Here is a 27,493-nt window from a genome sequence, read left to right on the forward strand (position 1 = left end):
GTTTATTGAAACATTTTTTAAAAGCAGATACTCTGAATGTACTCCATCAATCCCAACAGTTCAGAAAAACAATTGTTCAGTGTCCAAATGAAGTGTGCATGTTACAAATTGTACGTTTTTAATATACTCATTTATACCACATGACAGAAGCTTAACATACAGTGATTCTTACGTTGTTCAGGATGCCAATTTATTGCTACGATTCCCCCGAAAAGTAGGGCACACTGGGAAATAGCTCTTAATCCAAGGCTAGTACAGCTCTTAGCATGCCTTGGACCCCATCACCACATCACATCACTGGTGTTCCAATGTAGATCATCAAATATTTGAGGGGTTTTCTTTTTAATTTACAGCTAAATTAAATGCTTTGCTTTCCAAGACTGTTTTCTTAGAGGGCATTTAGCAGGAAATTAAACGTTTGACTATTTATTACAATACAAATACTTCAAATCGTCGAATATAAATTCTTCCTCACCTTCATTTAGTTTAACATCTTTAGCCATACCAATCAGAAGAAAGAGGTTCCCAGTATGGATTTATAAAAAAAAAAAATAAAAAAGAATAAAAACAATGAACTTAGCCACCTTGCAAAAGGAATGAGGGTCCAGAGTTCACAGGTGAACTAGTTTTCCTAGAAAATGTAAGGTGTTTGGGGATTAGGAAACATTGTCATGTAAATGTGCATCATAATCTTGAGTTTACATTGTTTGAATTAAGGAAGTAGTTAAGCACTGATTTAGGTTTTCCTATTTTGTTTCTAAGAACAGTCTGTAGAGTTCCATATCTGAATGTAAATACTTTTTTGTTATTCCAATCTGAGTGAAGCACAGCTGCTTTTTAAAGGTCAGGTTCCACCTGGAAGTCTTTCTACTATTTAGGCCAAACGATTTTCACACATTTTAATATTTTGCCAGCCCTTTTGACCAATAATACGATTGTTTTACTTTCAAAACAAGTAATTTTTAGCAAATGAAAAACTTTTTTGAACAGTAAAAGATCTCCATATCCAGTGTGAAAGTAAGATGGTGGTATAAATATATGCATAATATTGCATTACACTTAATACATTCTACACATTCCATTTAGCCGTGGAACAATTCATGGAGGAGTAGATGACTACTAATCATGGGTATAAAGTGTTTTTTGTAAACAAGATTTTGAGAAACTTTAAGCAAAGTCTGATTTCTGGGAAGATCACAATCTTGGGATTTCATTTTTGCTTCTAAAGAAGTCAACTTTAGAATATTTTTTTTAAGGATGCTGTATATAAGAATGCACTTTGTATTAAAACAAAGATCAATACTTTACAGTTTAAGAAACTTTACATATGTACATAAATTACACATCAGGAATGGTTTTAAAGCTCATAACGAGATGTCGGAAAAGTCTATTTTCCTTCTATTAAAATTTTTAACTCTTTTACATTGTGATCATTTGCAACTGTCATAGCATGATCCAGCGCTCGTATACTTGCTAGAAGCTTTATGATCTGCTTTATTTGCTCCCTAAAAAAAAACACAAACAAAAGAGGACGGGGAAGTCAATGCAGGAATGGAATGATCATGTTAAAAGTGTAAATTTTTCAACAAACAACCATGTTATAACTCTGTACAGCAAATCCGTTTCTGGTAGCTTCACATCATCTCCACTTGCTTAGCCTGAGAGAAAATAGGTTGGTTATCAACCTCATAGCAAAATTTGAAATTTTATGTTGTGTTAGACAGGAAGGGAGAGTAGGAACTGGTCATACATATGGTTTAATACTAGATGAAACATTTCTCAAGAAAAACTCTTGGATTACTTATGGTGCTGTGTAGTGAGTCACAGCTCTCTTGACAAAAAATGTTTGAGCAGGAAAAAAACAGTATGTTTTAATGCATGCCTTAAAAAATATGAAGCTTGCCACCAACAAATCACATTATAATTCAGATTGATCCTAGTCCTGAGAAAACTGTACTTCTTCAGCTGTCAAGAGCAATCTTTGCATCTTGTAAGGAATATGGACATGAAGTTTAAGCAAGACCCACAAAAAACACTAGAGAACCAAAATTCATCTTAAAAACTAAAGCATCTGGTTGGCAAAAAAGCACCCAACATCTGGAAAACTACCCTTAACAGACATAGATAAAAGATATACTTTCCTCCCAGGAGAAATGAATGATTTTTTCTTTCAAACAATTGTACTAGGTTTTACATGAACAGATGTCACATCCTTAGGTTACAGAAAGTAAAATACCTGCAACAGACTTATTTTATGTGCTTAATGGAGACAATGTGAACAGTTTTGTTAGAAGTTGAAAAAAAAAGAGCCGAAGTCCAGACAATAAAAATTAAATTAGAATTTACTATGGGGGGAAAAAAAAAAGAATTAGTTAGGTGTTTCTCTTCCTATATTCCAATATAAATCTTCACCAAATTATTTCAGCAGGTGAAAAAAGGTTCTTTCAAATTAAATTCTCTCTCTTTTGGTAGCCTGTTTCTAATCTCTACTGGATTCTCTACCAACTCTTTTGTTTCAATTACTGTATCATGCTAGGCTAGGCATTTTCATTTTAGTAAATTTCATTGAGTAAAGAGTTTGTTTTGAATTTGAATCACGAGGAAATTTAAATTGGTACGTGTCATTGCTATCATACTTCAGACACAACGCTCTAAGGCATAATTTGGGAGAGGATAAGGAGTAGATTAAGTACATCCCAGTGTGGCACAAAGCTCAGTGTTCTCTGAAAATGAGATGATTCATATGTCACAGACAGAAGTGAATCTAAAGACAGAAAAGTGCCAATAACCAATATGGTAACTGGGAGAAAAAAAAAAAGCCAACACACGAAAAAGCTCCTAACCAGAAATCGTGTGCTACACTTAAAGGGAAATTCCTACATTTCAGTGCCATGCGTAAATTAGAAAAAAAAAAAAAAAAAAAGTAACTTGAGCAATGGCTCAAGCAATTCCAGGTATCAAGAGTGACTAATGAAGGTAGCAGCAAGGATTCCAAGTTTCAGTTTAAGCAGGTTTGCTGGAACAACTGAACTATTGACCCTGCAACCTCTCCCCACGCAACAGCACATGAATAAATACTCCTCCAGTCTTGTTATGTTCCTGTTTATCAGTGCAAACACTTAATTTTTAAGTTTAGTTTTTAAGTTTATCATTAGAGCAGCCCACCCAATATGTGGGTTACTTGGCTAGCAGTAGCATTCATGCATCTAAGCCAAACTTTTAATTATGCTGGTTATCAGATAAAAGTAAAATGACTCTTTGATCAAGGGGAAAACAGGTTCATCTAGTTGGTTGTGTAAACAAAGGCAGAACTTCTGAACCATATAGAAAAGCAGGATTTGTAATTTAGAAGCCATTATGTAGGAATCTGCAACAGGTTTACAAGGTGGAGCCGTCCAAAACTAGTAACTACAAAATCTGCCAGAGTGAAGGACACAAAGGAGCAGTGCAAAATGTTTCGAGTGTTTAATTAAAACAGCAGCTGCTGTTTTCAACCACCTTTAAAAATCTCCTCATCTACTATCCCACAACAAAAAAAGTTTGAACTCAAAGATGTTTCATGAGACTTTCAGGAGAATCAAGGTATTTATGTATGTCTGCAGGTAAATAACACAAAGCACAAGAATCACAACTGATTAACTCAAAATAAGTTACCTTGCATTTCTTTTCTCTACATCAGAGCAACCGATGCTGTTTCTATAAATCGTGTCAGCCAGATGAACAAGGTATCTACAGAAGTTTTCTAGCTGAGAAATAGTCTTGTCTCCTTTTAGATTAGCAAACCACTGTTTAGGAAAGCAAGCAATTACCTAAACAAGAGGAAAAAGAAAGTTAAAAAACAAAGCAACACAAATTTAAAAGTTATCTAACGTGAATTATTAAGTCTGCCAGGTAAGATTGCAGTTACAAGACTCAACTGAGTCAAACAGCAGGAAACCTACAAAAAAAATCCAAAAAAATATCCAAAAGCACCAAAACCTACACTATACCTGAACTACATGTATCTACAGGTATGAACCAGAGAATGTTCTTTTGGTTCACTGGCATTATGATATGAAGATATCAAAGTCAAAATTTCATGGGTAACCTCAAGTTTATTTATTTTTTTATTTTTTGGATATTACTCACACTTTGAGCCTTCTTTATGCTGTCGTCTCCATACTCTGAGTTTTGGAAAGCCATAAGAATATATCTATTTAGCAGACCATCTATTGACAGCTCCTGGAGGGTTTTGTTTGAAAGGATTCCATACCACTGGAGAAAGTTTCCTAATAACTGAAAACACAATACAGGCAAGGTAATTATTTAAAGTGTCATGAAACTGAGAAGTTAGTCAAATACTCTAAAGACTCTTCAAATGCAGCAATATAGCTAAAGTAAAGCAAGGGAAATATGCCTTCTGACAGCTCCAAAAGTATCGTATCCAGAATCCATTAAAACATTGCTCAGGTGTTGCAAGTTCCCATACAACAACAATCATCATCTCAAATTTTCCTTTTGTTTTGCCAGAAATGAAAGTGAAAAAACTAAGTTTCAAGACACCTTGTTCTCAAAATTTGATGTCGATGTCAAGTGAGGCCCAGCACATACCATATAGGGGCACATTCACAGCCTCTGATCACTGAAATCTGCAGGCATGCTATCAGTGAACCCTTATTTCCGAGGCATGCTGAAACAAAAGACGCAGAAAATGCCTGAAGGGAAGTGCTGGCTAAGCCATCTGTACAGCTGTTATTCCCCATGGCATACAGCCTGTGGAGAACTGCTGCCAGCCTTGTAAAAATGAATGCGGCCAGCAGTTTACCGTTAAGGCAGATCATCAAGAAATAGTAAATGAGCACTTGCCTCCCAGCTTCTAATTCTGCTCTTCTGTGACGTTATAACTGCCTTGCTAGTGCAAGAGAGCTGTGTTTTTATTGCCTCTCTAAAACAGAGCAGCGATAAGAGCATTCATAGTTCTAAACTGCCCAGGCTCCAACAAATATTGCCAGAAGCAAGCAACTTCGGTCTTACGAGACATAAACCAAAAGTAAATTTTCAGTGTTGCTCTTAAGAACTGCATTTTAATAAATGTGCTTTATGCACTTTTTGCTCCAGACAGCATTTAAGAAGTTGACTTTACTCCAAAGTGAAAGAATTCAGTGTCAAATATTTTAAGTAAACAACGTGATTGCAAACCCACTCAGAATACGGCCTCCTTCATTGCTACAATTTAAATCAAGAACTCCAGACAAAAGTTCTGTTTGCATGACCACAGAGATCAACAATTCAATCACCATGTCTCATGCTTTCCTCCTTAGCTGGGAGTTAATATTTCCAATAAAAGGATGTGAAGAAAAAAAAAAATCTACAACAGTTACAGCTTCTTAGACTTCTGAAAACTCTGTATTGCACATTCCACACAGAGACATTTCTTTCACGCTCTTTTATCATTTCAAGTAAACTAAGATTACAACTGTTCTCGTATTTTATGAATAGCAACAAGTTTTCCAAAAGGGGTTGGAAAACTGTTTATCCAAGTTATTTTCAGGAAAATTCTGACACTACAAAAAGAGAGACAAACCAAATGCTCTCATTATCACATAAATAAAGTAAAACAATCATATGGTTTGACAAGCAAAAAAAAAAACCTCAGTTGTTGAGCATGCCAAGTAAACCCACAATACATGAGTAAAGATGCTTTCACACTTTGCAATCTTTTGAAGAGGGCACAGTGTACTATCAAAGGTTAAGATTACTACTGTAAGTTTCTTTCATCTAAAGAAAAGGCGATTTTATATCTACCATTTTCCACAAAAATGAAGGGGATTTCATTGCTACACTGACTACAGCAAATATTTATCAGATGTATTTACTGACTTACCTTAACAGAGGACCAAAACTGGCGTTGGAAAAACAAATATGGACCAGAGTTCTTGTTTTCTAAGATGCTGGAAAGTAAGAGATTTCTTTAATGAGTAACCAAGACCACCTCTATCTGGAGTTTGCTGACTTCCTCCTTCCCACACACAGTTCATTTCTATGAATATTCTCTTATTCTAGTTCTGCTTTGTTTTTGACAATTCCTCACAGCATGGTAATTAGTTTGCTCTTGTATCTAACCAGTGAACCACACAGAGGTATAAACACTATCAGCTACAGACAGAAGACACTGACTTGCCAACAGAGAGGTCTAATAGTTGAAAGCAAACTTACTTTTTTGGATATAAGGGCATGAATACATCATCATCTAGTGTTCTCCTCATCCTTAGCAACAATGCCTTTAAAAGCATCTGAAACAGATTAATATTTCTTAGCAAGTTGTCAAAGCACTGCTTATTCGTTAACCACTCAGAAACTGATTTTAAAAATAACAAAGACCACATGTGACCCTAACAGCAAAAGGCATGTGTACGTACGCACGCATGCAGTCTTAGAGAAGTCTACAGTAAAGGTTAGAGGTAAAACTTGGCGTTTTCAACAAAAACTGAAAGTGATGGAATTCCTTTATCGTTAAGCTTCCCTACACAATTAGCTGCAGCGAAGTCTGGGCTTTTGTCAATTTTAACCTTCTGCTATCTTCCCTATACACACATGCTTTGGCTGATCTCCTGCTATTCTAAAAGCAACACGGACACTGCATTTCGCGTGGAATCTGAACTCATGACGTTAATTCTCACATTCATAGAAGGCAAGCAAAACAATGCAACTATGAAGCAACACATTTGGAAAGGTTACAAAGATCTAAAAAAGGTAAGTAACTATTTTTAGCTGATCCTTAAATCAAAAAATGCAGACCAAGAAGTCACAGAACATTTGGTATCTTTTTTTTGTCTCTACCATTAATTTTAGGGAGACTTTATTGAATTCCCTCTCCTATTTATTAGCACACTTGTTTCTCCATTAACTAGCTAGCAGAGCATCGAAGAATTGAAAAAAAGTCTCCTTCTTGTTCCTCATTAAACATGTTGTGTTTTCCAATATAGTATATTAAAACTACAATCAAGTTCCTTAACCTATCCCAGACAGTTATGAATAAACAACTTACTTGTGTATTTTTGTTTTCTGCATTCACCACTGAAGGATATCCATCTACTAGTTTCTGTACAATCGCTACCATTCTAGATGTTTGTGTTGTAGAAAAAGGATCCCATATATTTTCAGAAATCACTGTAGGAGATGAAAGAATTACTCCATTCTGCAAATACTCAAATACAGGTACTAAGACACTCAGACATATAGGACACATTTACAAAACAGTAAAATCTAAAAGCGTGAACAACCACCAGCTAGCTGTTCCACCCCCATCCATGCTCCCCCTCCTTCATTTTTTCTTTCTAAGACTATACCTGTTAATTTTGGAAGAACAACTCTCTCTACAATGGTAGGTAATAGCGAAATATCAGCATCATCTTTTTCTTGCTCCTGTTCTTCACAGCCATAAAACAGCAATGATTCAAACCACAGCATAGTCTCAAAATCACGGCACTTGCCCTAATAAAATGAACAGAGAAGAGGTCAGATTCTTAAACAGAGATCTGCAGTCAACACATTAAAAAAAAAAACATCTGCAAGAATAATACACATGAAAACTATAACAAAATTGCTTTAAAATAGGTTATTAAGTTTTCTAAGCAAGCAGGGTAGGAAGCATTTGAGCACAGTAAAAATGTGAAAATGTAGTCCTTTTTTTTTTCCTCTATGTGTTATGTACCCCTCTCTCCTAGAATAAAAAAAAAATATATATATATATACATATGGTGCCTCATGACTAAATAGTAACTTGATTTGGCATAAGGACTGGCAAATTATTTCACCTCCTGCTTTGGCTAACCTGCTTCTGAAGCAGTGATACTAGTTCCTTCAGAAACAAAGGCAAACCTGATTCCCGAGAAGTGAAGAAAACTTCCTTCCTCTTTGCCTGGACACCACTAATCATGGCATTACGAGACAAATTAGTGTATATGGATAACCCAACCCAACCAAAACCTGAAAGAGGATGGAGAGCATGGTCAGTTTTCCATAAATCAGCCAAATGAACTAATCCATTGTACAACCACACAATCACTAGATCAAATGGAAGTGAAAATGGTGGAAGGAAGACTGCTTTTTTGGGCACCAGCTGCCCCACAGATTAAAAATTTCTAATTACACCTGAGGTGGGGAAAAAAAAACAACAAAAAAAAGGAAATGTGAAAAGTACAGTTCATTTGTGCTGCTTTATAAAATCATGTTTTCTGGATTAAGAAAACCTCTTTTCATAAATGCCTTGTAATTTTTCAAACTTAGCAAGATGCCTAATATAATAGGAACAGTAAGGCACAAAATTAAAAAAAAAGAGATTTAAGAATTCTATACCTTGTCTCCAACTAACTTAAGCTTCATTTTGCCAGCCTGGGAACTCACACAAAACTAGTATGGATGAAGGGAGAATTCACAACAGTTTTAAATTTAATGAAGGCAGCTTTCATAGATTCTCCCACTAATTCAAAGTAAATACTCTGAATACTCTCTGAAGAAGAATCTCTCTGCAATCAGAGCAGAGGAGACAGAAGATCACCTTCTGCAAACATCCTCTTAGTAGTTAAAAAAAACATTTCTGAAGAAGAGATGCAGTCATTCGAGAGAGAGGCTGACAAATCTGCAGAAGGTGCTGTAAATGAACTACATTTTGAAAGATGAGAGGACAATTTTCTTTCTTAGCCTCGTTTCCTAACAAAACAAGCTTATGCAATCACATTGTGTGCCTTGACTCACCTCCCATTCCCCAGTAAAAGCCAACGTGGCAGAAAAGAGCAAGTTCCTACCAGTACCGTGAAAATAAACACTTGACAGCAGCAGAAATACCTTATGAGAGCTTTCACTACCAGGAAGAATAATGGGAGTCGAACGTTACCTGAACTGTTTGTCCTGATGGCTACGCACGTCAGCATACACACACAGGCTGGACAATGAATACGGGCCAGGGCCACTACGCTGCCATTGTGCTGTCCTGCTTTTCCCATGCTCCCTACCTAATTACTGGGCAATGAGCACTACGTGGAAGACAATTGCCAGCCAGAGTTCTACTGGGTATGGAAGGACAGGTGAGAAAAAGAAAGATATGATGTAGGGACTTAGATCACAAGCCCACTGGAAAACGCACTTAGTGGTTCCACTTCTCCTGAAGAATCACCTTCTTTAGAATCACAATTTTCTAGGAAATATTTTAAAACCTAGATGTATTATTTAATACACTGCTTGACTTTCTGGTCCCTGAGAAGGTACCAGCATGTGCTCAATTCATCTCTGGCCTGCTGGGAACACAGAAGACAATAATCCAGGAAATTCCCAGAAAAGCACTCCACCCCAAGAGAGGTGCCCATTTTAGGCTGCATGCCTAGATCATGCTTTTATGAGAAGCACGCACCAAAGATTCAATTCACTTTGTTCTACAGATGTGTGAAAGAACCACGCTATACAGAAGCTTACGTGGAAGTTGCCTGCACAGGACCTTACCTCCAAAGGAGTCCAGATAAGCAGCTGAAGTCTGATTAAAGGGTTGAACAGCTTTGGTAAACAGAGGCCAATATAGGCATCCTTGTAAGAAGCAAAGTACTTTGAACGCCAAGCTTCAAACTGTGACTTAATACAATCAATGGAGTAAAAGCTTTCCAAAACATCTTCAAAAACTTTGCTGGATTCTTTCAGTATACGATCTGGTGGGGAGGAAAAATACAGCAGTACATTAACCACTATTCCTTCTTTCAAGAGGAACTTCAGTGGTGACTGTCATAAACCAACTCCTACCAACATTTTTGCTTCAAATATACAAACTTTTTAAACTTTGGTTTAAAAAAATAAAAAACATGGCAAGCGCTCTCACATACCGTATAATCCTTACTTCAAGAACATCATACAATGATTTTCGGCCTACCAGATATTCGACTAGTGATAATTTGGGCTGTTTTCACAAAGGTAAGAGAACAGTGTGGACCTAACTTCAAAGCTGGTTTTCTTTTGCACCAAAATTTGGAGCAGCAGATCTCCAGGCACCTTTGAACTCAAATTATTCTACAACTTTCTTCATCCAAGTGTAAGTACAGGACATCTCTGAGCTAAGCCAACTGAATTAGCATTTCAGGCAGAGTGGGACCTGGCTGACAACACAACATGGCTGCTGGCACTGAACGATCACTACAATCTCTTAGCACATTCCTTGTATTTTCTGTATTTACTGCACTAGTATTCTAAACAGCCCAAACCTTTTTCACTATAGACTATTTTCTTCTCATCTCTTCTAAAATGAAACTAAACCCTGGAAAAAAAAAATCAGCCATTTCTGCTGCAGACACGGTTTTAAATGTTTTGTTATAGAAGTTATCTGCACACACCTAACGACTACATGCAGCAGGTAGTGGGAGGGCCAACAGAAAATTAGACTATGTCATACAACTGTTTTTCACACGGGGATCCTGAAACAATGCTACAAATAAAGCTAGCGGGTCCAAAGTGCATCCCGCTGGCCCATATAGCCCACTGACCATTCTGGACTACAATGGCTGCACCACCCTTTCTCATATGTGTATAAACAATTCTATGTATGTGGTCCCTACTGCTTTGCTTCTCCATATTTCTTCTATTTTGATTAAATTCTCTTTTGTAATTGTACTCAGTTTCCAGGTGAGAAGGTAACAGGATTATTACAGTAATGTTCTACTTTACTGCTGGTTTCATAGTAACCTCTAGTATTCCGTTTGCCTTTTAACTGCTGCAGTAAAAACCGACTGTTCCACCAAACTGTCTTCCATTTCAAGTTTCTTACAGTTCTCCTAGTGCTTAATAGGCATTAGCTTAACTTACAACCCCATTCATTGTATGATTAGGGTTACACATAACTGCATAATAAAATTTACTTGGAGTAAACCAATTATAAAATTACAGAGGAATGTGGAATCAGTCAGTACCATAGAACCTTTCTGTAACGTTTGCAGTCAACATTGTTCTTTGTCACCTGCAAAGTTTGCCAGGTAGTAATAAAAGCCTATAAAAGCTTTGTCATTGTGCTTCTAGACACTTGGAAAAATACTTCTTATCAGCAAAAGAAGTTTTGAAAGCACTGAGGTCTTCAGAATTCTACATACAAAACAAAATAATGCATTAACATCAAAATAGTTCTCAACAGATTTTGGAGAACGATAAATCATGTTCCAGACTGGAAGGAAGGCTTAGTACAGCTCACTAACAAGACAATGCCTGAATTAAATAAAAAGCATCTCTAAGGACATGGCTATTTGTTTAGCTGCAAACCGCAAAACAGATGGGCACAAGAGACCTTGTTGGTCACATTCACGATCTAGTAAGGAACAGTCCTCAAACTTTCTCCAAAATATGCTGAAATATATGTACAGGGCTGCATTGGTGTCAAGCTTTTTTTTTTTTGGGCCAAATTTTCTATATTTGGTTGCATGAGGCTTCAGTAGCTTTTCTAACCTCGCTCCATATTGAAGTTTGTAATATCCGTTGAAGTTTCCTCATCATCACTGGAAAGGCCTTCAAGGTGATCTGCCATCTTCCCAGTTTGCTCTCTTGCTTGTCTACGACGAGCTCTGAAAAGGGTCAGCAGTATAATAAAGCCATTATATTTCTCCCCCTACACAATGAACATAGTGGCCTAAACCTGTCACAATTTTTAATGCGAGGAAGTTCAGGTTGAAAAGAACTTCCACAATGTCATTACCTCAAACATCCCACTGGCTTGCTGCCTCAAGTAATAGAAGGAAGAGGAACCAGCAGAACACACATACATGCTGAACGGGCTTACACTCTCTTAGCAATTTTATATCAGCATTGTCTAATGGTTGCTTGTTTTGTACATTTGCATACTAAGTTGGGATATTTAGGAACATCTCTTCCCAGCATACTAATTTAAGTGTTTTCTTCCCTTAACAGGAAAGGAAGAAACACTGCTCTTTATGTTAGTATGTCACACTGGATAAGAGTATTCCATGAGTAGGAAATACTCCTAACAGCCAAGGAATGTCAGTCCTCTACCTTCTAGCTTCTCTTTCTGCAGTCCGACGCTTTACTTGTTCTTGATAGAGCACTCTGTCTCGTCCAAAAGAATCAAGATTTGGTGCCATCAGCGCTTTATCTGTAAAATTACATGGATGAAAATTAAAATGTTTAACTATGATTATATAATGTGTTATAGGTTGTCTCACAAGAGCCCTGTGCCTACTTTAAACTAAGTGTAATTTGAAGTAGAAAGTGTAAGATACACCCAGAGGTCTTGGTTCCACAAGTGTAGAGGTTAAAAGAGGAAGTAATGGCGTTCGGAAAAATCTCCACTTAAATGTCAAACAGAAGACTCTTTTCACCTTACTTCACTCTTGTCCCTCTTACACAGAGCACACCTATGCAAAAGTCAATGGTTTTAACAGGTATTTCTTAAACTGAATATTCCAAGGCATACAGTTCTCCTTAGATAAACATGTTGACCGTGTATCTTTTGAAAATAAAATGAACAAAACAGAAGGCAGAGAAGAGTGACCCGAGTCAGAATATATGATGTGCCAGAGTTCTCGTCATAGTCTCCATGCATATATTCTTGACATCACCTCAAGTTTCAAATGTATCAAAATCAGCAGGAAAACAAATCCTCCCCCCCAGCTCCTTGTAGGCCGCGATTCATTAAAGATGTTCCCCATGATGGAAAACAGCACAGCTAAGCAGTGAAACTGATCAGCAACCAGCAGACAGGTCCGAGAGTGCTTCCAGTTCATTCTTTTCACATAAATCTTTAGAAATGAATTGAGTGTTAGCCAGTGCTCACCTACCCACTAAAATACAAACGTTGACATCTAAACAACAGCCTACCCAAATTTCAGGTGTAAGTTTACATATTCTAACTAAATCCATTTACTTATCCGTTGTTACAAATATCAGTGATGATCTATGTCCATATTACAATTCCGTACCAGAACTACTAAGAGCCTTAAAATACAGATGAAGTCATCATTTTTTTTTTTGTTTTTTGGATGTTATTCAAATCTGAGCTACGTCTTTACAATGAAGTAAAATAAAACTGGGCAGACAAATTTAAGGTCACTTATATCCCGTTAGTGTTCTGACACTGTATGAAGGAATGCAAATTGTCCACGTCCACAGCACACATCAAATCAAAGGCGGGCATCAGTTCACTGTGTCTTGAGATAGTTCAGTTCCGTCCCTCACATTATCACAGAACCCAGGGAAGATGTTTCTCAAAACTCCCTGATACTAAGTAAGACCTCCCTTTAAAACCCAACCTTGACAATGACCACTATTACCAACCCACCATCTACAAACAGTCCAAATTAGTCCGTTCTGGGTTTATTTTAGGAAATTCATTTGCAGTACACTAGATTTCTAGTTCTCACCACAGCACCTTTATAGTAAAACTGCAAGACCTACATGGGATGCCAAATAAAGTTCCTAAAAGGAATACAAACACTGACTGTTCCGTAAAGGCATGACTAACTCTGATGCCCTAATGCTTTGTCATACTCAGTGAGTTCTAGTGGGACCAACATTTCTTCTCTGGGCACGCTGTGACAGAATTGGAAGTGGCTTGTACTACAGGATTTTAGGCCAGCAATAGGACAGACAAGAAAGCATTTTAAAAAGTGGGGCACTCTTCAAAGTGGAAAGACGCCTACTATTAATGTATTTTAACCGTCATTTAACATGCAGATTAAAACCTCCGCCAAGGAATGTGCGTTTTCATGCAAGGTAACATTTGGACCTTTTGTAGAGTTTTACATACCCCCCCCCTCAACACACACACTAAACAGGTATTTTAACTGGCAAATTTTAAGCTGTAATCCACACAGAGTCATTTAGAGTCATTTTGTATTAGTCCGATTTTTAACAATGGCAATAACCTCTTCCAGTTTCTTAGCTTTAGCAGTTAAGTGTCTGAATACAAATACTTATGCTACCTACAAAATAAAGTATGAGATAAAAGTCAGCTCTAGCCCAACGCTTCATGGCTTTGTACAGAGTTAACTGTAGATATTGCAGGAAATTTCCAGATTCAAGGATGTTTAAAAAAAAGTCCTGACAAAAGAGGAAAATCTGGAGTCACATGCTACCACTACTGTCACTGCCACCATGCATACATTTAAAGTGCTAGGAAAGAGAAAATACAGTTAAGAGCAACAGAAAGGAGAAATGAAGTCAGTTAGAGTGGCTTTGAGTTTAAACCAAAACAGATTAGAGAATTTTTAATCTAAATTTGCTTCTACCTATCTCAAAGGTAAGGATAAACTTCAAGACAGTTTCATACTTTTAAACATTTACATTTAAATTAGCCATAGTAAGTAAACAAGGTTGTTTAATGAATAATAAAAACCTTCAAGATGGACTGACTTGAATGGCTTGAAAACTCCGAAGATTCATCTTTAATATCATCTTGTCGTCTTTGGACAAGGCGGGAAGCTCGCTGTTTGTACAGCTGATGCATTGCAGATTCAAGTTCGTTAATCAGAGGCACCTGTAAAAATACAACACACTACGTAATATCCAATTCTCCAGGTGCTTAGCTCTCTGGGGTGCCATACTATTCCGAAGCATAACGCTGTCACTGCACTTCTAGCAGCACAAGACGTTTGCATCATTTAGACCAATAAATATTTCGACTTGAAGAAAACGCATGCATTCAACAATGTTGTCAGCTTTCAAGCACAGCAAGTGTTCTGCAAGTCATTTCTGTTGACTGAATGAGACTACACAGTAAGACAGTAATTCCAGTGTGTGAGATGTTATTTAAAGCACTCCTATTTTCTCTACTAAGTGCACTCGAACATTGCTACAACGCTTACAATTCACCAACCTCCCTGTTTCCACTGTATCTTTAAACAAGAATGTAGTATTCTATAGTTAGATGAGAACCTGACTCTACACAATGAAAAAAAACCAACAAAACAAAGCAACAATCTAACCTCCTAAAGACAGCAGCTAATGTTTAGCTATAACTTTCACTAGCATATACAGAATTATCACTGAAATGCAGTAAAACTCTGCTGAAACATATTACGCCAATAACTCGAATTAGTAAAAATGTTATTCTAGCCTATCATTAAAATCAAAACCGTACAAAGTGTGTGAGTTCTGCATTAAGCATAATCTTTGAAAGATACAGACTTAAGTTGGATCAGACCTGCCACAAAGAAAAAAAAGCGGACTGAATTTCAGTAGCAACAAAAATAGGTAACAGCTAGGAATTTCCTGACATTACATAGCAGATTCACTGCCTACTTCTGCAGAACTTCATTTCCTGGGACTAGTTAAAATTAGACCATCATAAATATTCAAATATAAACAGAATTTTTAACAATCTCCTAATTTGGAAAGGCAACTCCCATGAGTCAGTTGCTTTTGATATGAACACTTCTGCCATATCCTCCTTACCTCCAAGACATATGTTTAGTCCATAGTCTTCCAGCCTTTTTAGCTCAGATATATCATTGCTGCCTACCATCCAGGATTACAGTTTTTTTTTTTTTTTTCAAAACAGATAAAATCAGAAATTGTTTCCTGATGTAATTTAGAATGTGACTCAGCAGCTATTAAAGAAAAAACACCAACCTTCTCCCGTGATATTTAAGCTTATGAGATTATAGCTGCAGGGCCATTTCAGCTGAGAATGACACACACATCCGAGGACACATTAAAATGAAAGAAGTTTTAGCTCTCTGCGACAAACTGGTCTACAGGGATTAAAATCAAAGGAACATACACACCATTCTCTTTTAGGGAAAACAAAGCAGAAGGAATGAGGAGGGGAAGGAATAACCCAGTGTTGGAAGTCTAAGTTCTGAATTCAAGACAGTTTTGAAAACCCAAGTAATATTTTAAAAACAAACTAACAACAAAAAACCTAGTTTTATTGCAGTTTGCCATTGAAAATAGAGCTTCTTGCCTTAAGTGTGTCAAGGGAATTCTAAAACCGAAAAGCTAAATGAAAGATTTTGGAAGCATCCCTACAGGTTCTTTCCATAATTGCCTCTGGATAAAAAACAAAAAACAAACAAACAAAAAAAAAAACACCAAACTGTTACGTATGTGTATATGTGAATCCACTCAAATTATTTCCCATTTAAAATGCAAGAAACTTAGAAGCCATTATTCCTCTATCATCAATGCTGTGGTTGATGAGTGACTGACAGATTCACTGACTACTACAAAGGCAGAGCTCTCATTCATTCACTGCTTTGTTTAGTCATTACCTTAAATTCAATTATTTATTTGACTGTTTTTCCCCCCACACTTTCACTGTGAACAGTGTGAGAAGAAAACTGGAATGCTCTCTGACCATTTAGAAGACAAGGATAACTTTAATCTACAATCCCCCTTTCCTGATAACACAGTGTGTTTTGATAAATTGCTTTTGCATGTAAAATAACAGCTCATCTAATCATGCTGTCAAAGGTAGGCTTGTAACACTTTCTGTGTCCCTTGTATTTTCTCAGGTTCAAGAAGTAAAGACACATTACCACTTTCTAGCCTTCTCAGAAAGCATGATTTTGAAAATAAGTACTTGTGAAGGAACTACTAGTCATGCAAGCTTCTTCTATTTCAATCATTTCTATCACTTAAAAGCAAAAACCAAAAACATTATATAGGATTTGACGCTTCTGTTGCTTGTTTCTGAATTTCTCAAAGAAGTTTCCTCATTGTACTCTCCATTGCACCTTACCCATGAGCAAAGTGTTTCTAACACTCAGTATCTCTTCAAAACCAGAATACAAGCAAAATGGTCTTGTGTGGCTGGGGGTCACAAAGCACTGAGCATGGTGTATAAGAGCAGAAATAAGGTGGTAGGAGGACGAAGGTCTACCTTATGGTATTATATTCTATTCTCCAAAACTAAGTCAATGGACATACACTGAAATTCTAGGGCACCAGACAAGAACACTGTGCACTCATTTGTGATTGTTCAGCAAACAACTTCTTCATTCAGACCAATAACAACGTGAATTCGACTAATAACCCTGACTAGTCCTAATACAATCAAGAGAAAGCATCAGCACATCATATTTGGAAGGATAGGGAGCCCTGGTTTTATACCAACTTGGGATATGTGCTTATATATATGCATACGCACACACAAGCACACGTGTATACGTTTGTATGCATATATACAGGCACATCCACAGTATTGCTCATATACACACCTTCTTTGCTTTTAGATGTTACAATCATAATTCATTACACATTATAAACACATACATGCACTTGTTTTAAACATGAAGTAGCCAGGGCCACAGCTCCTACAAAAAAAGCTGAAGGCAACTTATGTCTATACTCAAAAAATTGCAATCTATCTTCCTATTGCATTTCATTATTTCACTGAAATAAAAACTGATAATTGTTTTATTACTTTATTTTGTTCCCTCCTCCCACCCCTTTAAAAAAAATTGCAATGTCCTGTGGCCTACTCTGAATTTGACAGTAATTTTGTCATGCTGAAAGCATTGAATTCTGAAACAGATTATTTGGCCGAAGAACGGAGAAATACATAGGACATCAGAATTAATGTCATATGCCTCTGTTAAACTGACCATGTCACATCCTAACTTCGCAACTCTCTGTACATAAAGCAACCTCTAACTGAAAACAGAAACATCTCTCTAAACTGCCTTAACAAGCATGAGATGGAAACTAACACCTTGAAAGTTCAAGGGACTGGCATGTGGGGTATTTTGGGAAAGTCAGGGGTAGGGGATCCAGGCGTAGAATCTTTAGAAGACCAGGAAAACAAAGATACATTGTAAGAAAGCAACTTTAACAAGCCTGTTTGTTAAACTATCAGCAGCTAGTTTCCTTTATCATGGCTGGAATTGATTTATTTCCTAGTATAGCTAGACAGGTCAATTCCCTTCGGACAAACTGAACTGAAATTGTTACACTACTAGTTAACAATACACTTTCCTGTTTTTTCCTGTTCTTCAGTGAACAACACTTTTCCTAACTGATCAGTTAGCTGGGTGAATAAACTGGTCCATACTTCCTTGGGCTTGCTTGTTCACAACTGATAGTTCTTCTCCAGCTTACAGGACTGAAGATGGGCATCTCTGAAGACAACTAAATGCCAAACAATTACTGTCTAACTGATTAGCAACCGGAATGCTTCTATGTTCCTTTCTCATGCCTAACAAGATAGCTAAGCAGCAGCTTTTACTACTCACGATATCCTCTTATTACCTGCTACTGTATTCAAGTCAGAAGACAACAAAGAAATAGCCTGTGCACTGCTAAGTGAATTTTAGAGCTCCTGTATGTGTGCATACACATATATAAACACACACGTCGTACATATTCAGGAGCTCCTCTTAGTTTACAAAAAAAAACTAAGTAAATATAGCATGAATAAAACAGGTTAAAAGAATTAAATTCTCAAGTTAGAAATATACAAGAGTATCATACTATATAAGTTTTGAGTTTTTTGGGTGTAATATATATATATATATATATATACACACACATATATTTAATAAAGATTAGGTGTTTTCAGTCTGCTACACTAATTTTAACTCCTTCAGGCACTAGGACACTACCAAACAAGTGAAACTGCCTGACACGAGAAAGTTTATAATAGCACAAGCTACAATTTTCATACTGTGTTGATGAAGCATTTAAAGAGCTAGCAATGTTGTAATTCCGTCATTATTTCTGCATGTGTTGAGTATCAGGTTAACAAAAAATGGCATCTGAGTAACGCTGAAATGCCATAAATCTAAAAAGACAGAGAATCTAAAAATGTTTTTACCTTATCTGAAGTCACTAATCTGTTATACTGTGAAATAATGGGTCTTTGATAACAACCTTAATTTTTCATCATTCTATCCCTCCAACATTTAACATCTGAATAACCAAACCTTTAGGAGATCATGTTCTCAGGGGACTTTTTGAAAAAAACAGAGATGTGTTTGGCATGTACTAAGAGTCCTTTTTTTTTTTTTTTTTTTTTTTTTTTGAAAAAAGATGAATGTTTTTGCATCCTTACCTTTTCACTGAAACACTCAAGCAAGTCTTGGACATACCCTCGCATTTCTTGCAAAAACTTATACTGTTCACCAATACCCCCAGAAGACCCTTCTAATCTTTCAATTGCCTTGGTAGAGTCCTCTCGGCTTTGCTGATGTTTCTCATATTGCTGCCGATTAGCTTTGTGCAATTCTTTCATAGAGTCCAACCTGAGGGGCAACGGATAAATAACAAATTTACATCCAAAAGTCTATGTATTTCAGACCGTTGTGATATTAGACAGTGCAAGTACCAAGTATATATATGGAAATATTGTAAAGAGACAACCTCTAACTTTCACCTATCATTTCCTCCCCTCTCTACATGAACAGCAAGACTAATGATTTAAATTAATTTTCTAGACTGTGCTGAGTGCATTGTACTGCCAACTCCTGCCAGTTTTTACAAGGAGATGTAGCACTCAGAATGCTGCAAGGCCAGCCCTACAGGAAAACTGGGAGGAAAAGGTATTTTATGGAATAACAAAGAAACAAAAAGTATATATAGGAACTATAGTTCCTATAAGGCACTTGCCTTCATCTACTACTTGATTCACTATCAGTTTGTAACGCTACACTGGGCATACAAACCAATACTGCAGACACGTAGAGTGCCAAGTTGTTTATAACTAAAGATTTCTGATTGCAATTGGGTTGTTCATTCAGTAGGACATTTTGTGTACCTGACAAGCAGATCATAATGTTTAAACCAGAAAAAAAAAAATCTATGTTTACACTAAAATTTAGATTCTTTATCTACTGAAGGGTAAAAAATTTGATTTACTGTTTAAAAGACTGCAACTTGACAAGCTAAACACCTCACTAGCCTTGCAATTCTTGACTCTAAGACTGTGTAGTGTCCAGAAGATGAAACTCAGACCTGTCTTCAACAAGATCAATGGTCACATATTTAAAGCTTCACTTCCAGAGAAGCAATCCAAGGAGTTTTTCGAACAAAGTGTCAATGTCATCTTCACTTTGAGCTTTTTTTGTTTGCCTTTTTTTTTTTTTAATGGATGTGCCAGTCAGTACTTTTCCAGCGATGAAACTCTGTTTGCTCACCAAGACTAAAAGGCGCCTGAGGAACAGAAAGCTAGGGGACAGGTCTTTAAGTCTAAAAAGATGGTCTGTCCTACCTGTCTTTAAGCTGTTTCTTTACCAAATCAATAGTAATAGGAGTCATCTCATTACTGGGTGTTTTGAAAGGAACTGTATTATCTGTTTTTTGAGACTTGGTTTCTGATGATCCATACGTAGCATAAGTGTATGGAATGCCGTATGACGAACCATAGGACAATGTCTGGTAAGTGTTCTGGTAGTACAGATTATTCACTTCAGCAGGCTGACTTGGTTGAACCTAGAGGAAGAGGACATGGGATTGTAGTGTGTTAAAGAAAGGAGAACCTTTGTTTCACATCTCAAAGCTTATGAAGTGCAAAATGTAGGCAGAAACATACTAAAGTAATTATCAAGTGGTTTTGACCATAGAACTTCCAGCATCTAAGGTGGATGAAAAATCCTCAGAAGCACCTTCTTAAATGGACAGTCTTAGTATCATTACTAATCTAAATATTTATACTTACAGCAAGTTATTAAATGACAATTTTAACTAGCCTACGACAACCAAGTTTTGCTAAGAGCGTTTATTAGAATCGGCATTTTGATTTTGCTGGAATGTTTTTTTTGAAGAACACTATTATCTTCAACTGAGTGACAATTCACTATGACTGTACAGACAACAAACGGCACAACCTGCCACCAATTTCAACTGTTTATGTCACAACAGAAGACACGTAAACAGCAATGAAGCACATACCATTTACACAGACTAAAAAAAAACACTGGTAAGAAAGAAGAGAGGTCTCTTCAAAGCATCGTTATTCTCCTTCTATTTGAGGCCGCAAATAAATGCTGTTTATACGGTCAGTATCTACCAAGAACAAAGAGACTAAAGAAATGGATACCACTAGATATTTAAAATCTGACCTTTCACTTCTTTCTAAAGAGTATCAGAAGTTACATACTAATATTTTCAGACAAGACAGCCTTCCATAAACCCCCTGAGTTTGTAATGGATTTAGCCAATATTGCAGAAACAAACCAAAAAAAGAGCTCAAATGAAATACATGCCTGAGGTATGTTGATTCCTTTCCGTATCTGTTCTTGCTCCCATCTACTGAGTTCTTCATCTTGTTCCCCTGCCACCAGTGCTTCATCATCACTTCCCTCAATACCTGAAGTGGAATAAAACAGACAGGTAACAAAACGAAGATCACGAATTCATAGTAAGGGCCACGAGTTCCAAAACCTACAAGACCACACTTTGGTGGGAGTATCTCAGTGCATTCTCCCTTTCTTCACAAGGAATTAAAAATGCTAATCTGTAAATCGTTATCACAGAGGTTCCATTTCAAAAATTTGATGGGTAAGTTTGCAATTAACTTGATAAAGCCCTCCAACAATATAAACCTATTACTTTACTATTTCTCCTCCTCCAAAAGATTATTTCACCTGTTTGCTAGGAAGCAGAATCCTTTATTGAAGGACTAATGATTTTCTTTTGACAACTATATACTTCCTAAGAAGTACAGGAACAACATTAATTGCTCCTTAGTCTAAGTTTCTACCAGATTAAATAGAGTTGTGTGCTTCTAACCAAAGGAAGATAGTCTGTGCACAAGATTGCATACACAGATTCCAATACGCAGTACTTTTTCTTAAAAGAGAAATACAACTCCAGATTTATGCCTGCATGTTGTTTAAAAATGTTGAAAGGGAGCACTTGCAGTAAAAACAGTGCAAATAATATCAGCTGTCTCTCTAAAAAGGTTTTACCTATTTCCTCAGCAATCTTTTGCCTTTGGGATTTTTCCTTCACTGTAAAAACTATCCTCCTCTTCTCGTCATCATCTTCATCATCACTGGCATCATTTTCATCCTCTCGAACAAGGCGGCCTTTACCTGGTTCACTGTCAACGGGGGTAAAGTCTCCAAGTTCACGAGCCATTTGACGCTTTTTTCTAGCGGCATGAATAAAAGCAGCATCTGGAATTTCTCCTAGAGATAGACGTTTACACCGTTAAAACAACTGCTGCAACAGAACAGGTATTGTGACTCCTTATTGCTTATCTCTGCCACCCTATCAAAACATCTTTGCAAATGGCAAAAAAAAAAAGGGGAAAAAAAATCCGTACTCACAGATACATTTGCAAGAAACTTAAAAGCTACATACGCAAACTTTATTACTCAGACCAGTGACTCTTAAAGATGGGATCTTTCCCAAAAGATCTGGCTCTGCTTCAATTAGCTGACACGCCACAAGGACAGAAGCCTGATGTCCCTCTGGGATATATTCCTAGAATCACGTAATGGTTTGGGTTGGAAAGGACCTTAAAGGTCATGTAATTCCTACCCCCCTGCCATGGGCAGGGACACCTCCCATCAGATGAGGTTGCTCAAAATCCCATCCAGCCTGGCCTCAAACACTTCCAGGGATGGGGCATCCACAGCTCCTCTGCGCGACCTGTTCCAGAGCCTCACCACCCTCATAGGAAAGAATTTCTTCCTTATATTTAATCTAAATCTTTTAGTTTAAATCCTCTGGACTCATTTTAACAGGTCCACGTCCTTCTTGTGCTGGGTCCCCAGAGCTGAACGCAGTGCTCCAGGTCTGGGAGCACTGAGGGAGTGAATCACCTCCCTCGCCCTGCTGGCCATGCTTCTTTAGAGAAGAGGAAGCCTTTTACAGAACCTGACTGCTGCACCAGGAGGAAGAAAATGAGGCTCCTGATTATGTCATATTTTGTCCTGATATCGCCCCTAACTCTTCGTACTTCTGGAGAACAAAAATCCTCAACCATTTGAACAGATGATGGTAGCTCTGAGATCAAAGGACATCAAATAGGAATAAGAAAGCTAGTAAGAAAAGATTGCACAACTGAAAGAAAAAAAACAACACATGTAAGAAGAAAAAAAACGAACTTCACTAGCACTAAATTAATGCAACTTACTTATACATTATAAAAAATGGCCCCCACAAATCAATCTTTGAAACTTCAATAACTTTTTAACATTACTTTGCCTAGTCATGCACAAAATGTTGAAGTTCAGATTCTCTTTACACTCGAAATAAGGTATTTTATTCAAGCTAGCAGTACCTTTACAGATGCAATAATGAGCGTATCGCACACTTTTGCAATTGCCCCTAAAGGAAAAGTCATTTGGGAATCAACTAGGACCCAGAGCATGCAGATGGAGCTTCCATTTAGGGAGCTGGCCACCACATGAATCAGCTACCGATTAGCAAACTACTTTCAAAAACACTTTCTGAAATGGATTTCTTTGGCCTCAAAGCCTGATAAAAACTTCATTAGACAGAAAGAGACAGAAACCGTTTGAGACACTTTGCAGACATGTAACTGAGACACTCGAATTAAATACAGTATTTTAACTGAAACCAGTTAAAATTCATGCTAAGTCACCTATTCCAACCTAGATTTTTCTCATAGTTTGCCAACACGTTGAGAAATGCCTGGTTTTGACATCAAGATTAAGCATTCTGTAGTAAAACATCTCCAAAAGGGCTCGTAAAATTGAACATCCTTGGAAAACTGCATTCTCTTGAATCCTCAGATGCTGGATATACTGCTGAAAAACATTTCCTACTCTCTCAAATACTTTAGTCTGCTGCAAATGCTGGCTAAAGCATCTGTTAATATATCAGAGGTATTGCAATAACCAACCTGGGCGGAGAACATTCAGTGACGATAGAGCACTTGAAAAAGCCCCACCAGCTTTTGGTTTTTCTTCTTCCTTCTCACTTTCAACTTCCATTTCTTCTTCTCCTTGTTCACTGTTTGCAGTCCCATCTTCTTGACCTATATCCTTAATCTGTCCTGTCTTTTCTAGTGGTGGTTCGACTGTTAAGACAACAAAGCTCACATTTTACTCTCTTGTAAAGGTCACTTGGGGGCATTTTTTTTTTTTTTTTTTAAGGTCTAACAATCTAAAATAAAAAACAAATGAAGATGCTAAATGATAATTTTACTACTTGGGATCTAGCAAAATATGCCTTTTTAATTGTGATTTAAGTCACTGACATCCTCTAAAAATGAAATGCTACAAAGCAGAAACTACAACTACATTCCACATATTGCCAAATATTAAAAAAGTGAGGGAACTCGACAATTAAATTCATACATACAACCTTCACACAGCCTCTTGTGTGGGTAATTAGAAAGCATTGCCCACCTTGCACCAAATCTTTCTACAAGAACAGATTATTTCAAAAGAACTGTTTCACCTTCCTCCTGTGCTGAGGTGCAACATTAACCTGCATTAGGTGGGCAATACACAGGCAGCATTAAAACACAACCCAACTATCCAGTCTACACTGCATATTTCTGAATTTTCAGACATCAATATTTGATTAGAGAATCCAGACAGCTGATTCAGGATCAGCCCCTGCACTGTAACGAAGCCAACTACAGATACAAAACAAACAGAAAATAAGCATACACTTACATGTGCAAAATGCAAATCTTTACAGAGCCTTAGTGACAGAACTGAGAATTAAGATCTGGCTTTCGACAGGTAACCTGAACATTAGCCACAGAAATCATAATTTCTGTTTCTACTCATACCCCATACCATTACAGAGGCAACTTAAAGATTTTAATAACAAAGAATTTGTGGGTTTTTAACATGCAAAAAAAAAAAAAAAAAAAGTATTTTTAAGATTTTTAAAAGACTAACTAAAAGTTAAAGAGTTTTGTGATTGAAAGAAGGGAAATTTCTCCATCGTACCACATTGAACTCTCCTAAGTTTCAGCTCTGCCATTGCCATTTTTAGATCTTAAGCCTATCACTGGTAGACATGGGGCTGCAGGTTACTGTTCTACACAAACCAACCAGCAGGGAAAAGGAATCAATACACTTTACCAATGAGCTTCCCAATAACCAACAGCAGAAGTACAATGAAACTGAAATCCCAGGCTCTATCCCAAGCTCTGGAGAACTGTGTACTGTTAAAAGATCCTTCTGCTCCAATATTTTGGTGATCATCCTGACCACCAACTCTGCTCTAAGGTGCAAACTGTGTGAAATACGCAGCTGTTGGATAATTTACTTAATAACAAAGAACACCACTCTGCTCACCCCATGATTTTCCTTCTTGAGAAGCTGCATTACAAGGACATCCTGTCAGATAAGCACCAGATGTAGGAAGAAAATAAGCTAATCTGACAAATAGAGCTGAAATACAGAAACTACCGGGGTCTACTGACAACCGCGTAAGTAGTTATCTGAGAAGCTTCGTCCTCTGACATTCATTTCCACACGACAGAGATTCAGAGAACTCTACCAGCTTCAGACCAGCATTTGCGAGGTTCAAATGGACACATTTAATTTAATGCATGCTCTACTTCAGTTCAAAGTGCTAAATTCTCTGAAAAGTCAGAGGATTCACCTTGAAAACACGCCATTTGTATTTACAATACTTAAACCTTTGCCATTACAGAAGTTACTGTTAGTTTTGCAATTACCATCTGTCGGAGAATTGACCTCTGTTCTAACTTTTGATTTTTCAAGATCTTCTTTGTATTCTTTCTTCAATTGTTTTACAATCTTTTTGCTGTAACTTGATTTCTTCACTTTGAAAACTTCTTCAGTTTCTTTAAAAGAGAAGTTGGAAAACACTGTGTTAGCTCCGCCAAGAAGTTTACTTACTATTAGATTTCTTAATTTTGTACCTAGAACTTGGTAAGTGCTGCTAGAACATAATTTCACCCGACTATAGAGTTGCACTGTTGTAACACGGAGTTGCACAGCCTTTCACAGGGACTTTCTTCCTTGTTTTTTGGGGAGTCATTTTCAGTCATCCAGAGAAAAGCAAGGCAGAAGGTACACAATAGTGTACAAACATGACCTGCATTTATCTGACTGTATTAATCTTTGGTTTTGTTTTTAAACATCTGATCCTTCACTGTGACCGCAAATTTGGAAGAAAACAAGGAATCCTGACATTTTGGGTTATCACTCTTTTCATAGCCTTACACATACGCGTGCCAATATGACTAATGGGAAAGGGCACAACCGTGTTTTGTAGTCCTACCAGTTTAAAGGCCTGCAGAACTACAACCTACCACGAGGTCTGCAGTAAGTTGAAGAACTAAATTGCATCAAACAAACAAACAAAAAAAAAACAGAAACAATAAACACTGTAGATTTATGTAGGAAATCCACAGTTTTTCTCACAAATAAATGCTGTTACTCCATGTTTTCAGGATTTCGATCAGGATTTCTGTCACATCCTTACAACCCAAGTTCCAGCGATCACTGGAAATCCCTTCAAAGAGGGATACTCCAAATGCATACCAACTGTCCTGCTGACAAAAGGCATCAGGAGAACAGTTCTGTTCATCCTGAACTTTTGGGATGCAATAAAGTCGTGAGTTTGAGCGGTATTTCTGGTTATTTTTAATATGCGGTGACTACTACCCATAATCAGATTATCAGAGTGTGAATAGACCAATTCACGAGCGCGGTACCTGCTGGGATCCAGAATTATGAGCCAAAACACTGCACAAACGCAGCTATTTTGCCAGCAGCCGAAGCCCAGAACCACTCAGCCCCTTTTCTGGCTACTCACGGGGGTTAACCTAATAATCCTTGCGGACCCCTCGATGAAGCAGTTCTTCCCCAAAACCCCCACAGGGGCCACACCGGGGGCAGACAACCCCGAGGGAGAAGCTCAGCAAAGCCACCCCTCCCTCAGCACCAGGGCTGCGGGCAGGCAGGGGCTGAGGCGGCGGGGCCTTGCCCTCTCTTCTCTCTCCCTTCTCCTTCCCCCCCCGGCGCCTCACCCTCCTCCTCGTCCTGGAAGCTGAGCAGGCTGGCCCGCGGCACCTCCTTGCCCTCCCGCGGCCGCTTCTTGTCCTTGTGGCGGCCGGCGGCCGGCAGCCCGTTGCCCTGCTGAGGCGCCGCGGGCGGCGGGGGAGGAGGAGGGGGCAGCGGGGAGGGCGGCGGGGGCCCCCCCAGGCCCGCCCGGTCGGCCGCCATCAAGCCCAGCCCCAAGCCCAGCGCCGCGCCGTAGCCCGCGGCACAGGCGAAGGCGGCGGGGCTGCCGGGCAGGGCCAGGGGCACGCAGCCGGGCGGCAGCGGCAGCAAACCGGGGCCACCGGGGCCACCGGGACCTCCTCCTCCTCCTCCGACCGCCGCCGCCGCCACGGCGGAGGCCTCGGCCGGCCCTTCCCCGGCGGGTCCCGGCGGGTCCCGCGGCGGCTCCTCGTCGCGCTCCTCGTCCTCCTCCTCCGAGGCGTTGCGCTTCCTCACGTTGACCCGCCGCGCCTTGCGGAACATGCCGCCGGGCGCCGAGCCCCCCGCCCCGGCACCGGCACCGGCCCCGGCACCCACACCGCGCCGCCCCGACACCGCGCCGCGGCCCAGGCCCGGCTCGCCGAGCATGA

The 27,493-nt window shown here is 38.4% G+C and overlaps 1 protein-coding gene across 1 annotated transcript; it reads right to left on the minus strand.

Annotated features, from left to right (window-relative positions):
- Nucleotides 1-27,493, minus strand: PAXBP1 (PAX3 and PAX7 binding protein 1). Its single transcript, XM_084283975.1, has 18 exons — nt 26,891-27,493; nt 25,571-25,699; nt 23,771-23,947; nt 21,864-22,085; nt 21,159-21,262; nt 20,165-20,385; nt 19,010-19,199; nt 14,371-14,494; nt 12,013-12,112; nt 11,452-11,567; nt 9,478-9,677; nt 7,329-7,473; nt 7,028-7,149; nt 6,196-6,272; nt 5,864-5,930; nt 4,129-4,275; nt 3,655-3,809; nt 1-1,505 (listed from the first exon to the last, which is right to left on the minus strand). Exons 1-18 carry the CDS (start codon nt 27,489-27,491, stop codon nt 1,388-1,390), a joined length of 3,015 nt encoding a protein of 1,004 aa, XP_084140101.1. The 5' UTR covers nt 27,492-27,493; the 3' UTR covers nt 1-1,387.

Source organism: Netta rufina (genome assembly GCF_964035555.1).
Source record: "Netta rufina genome assembly, chromosome: 1".
In the NCBI taxonomy this organism is placed as follows: Eukaryota; Metazoa; Chordata; class Aves; order Anseriformes; family Anatidae; genus Netta; species Netta rufina.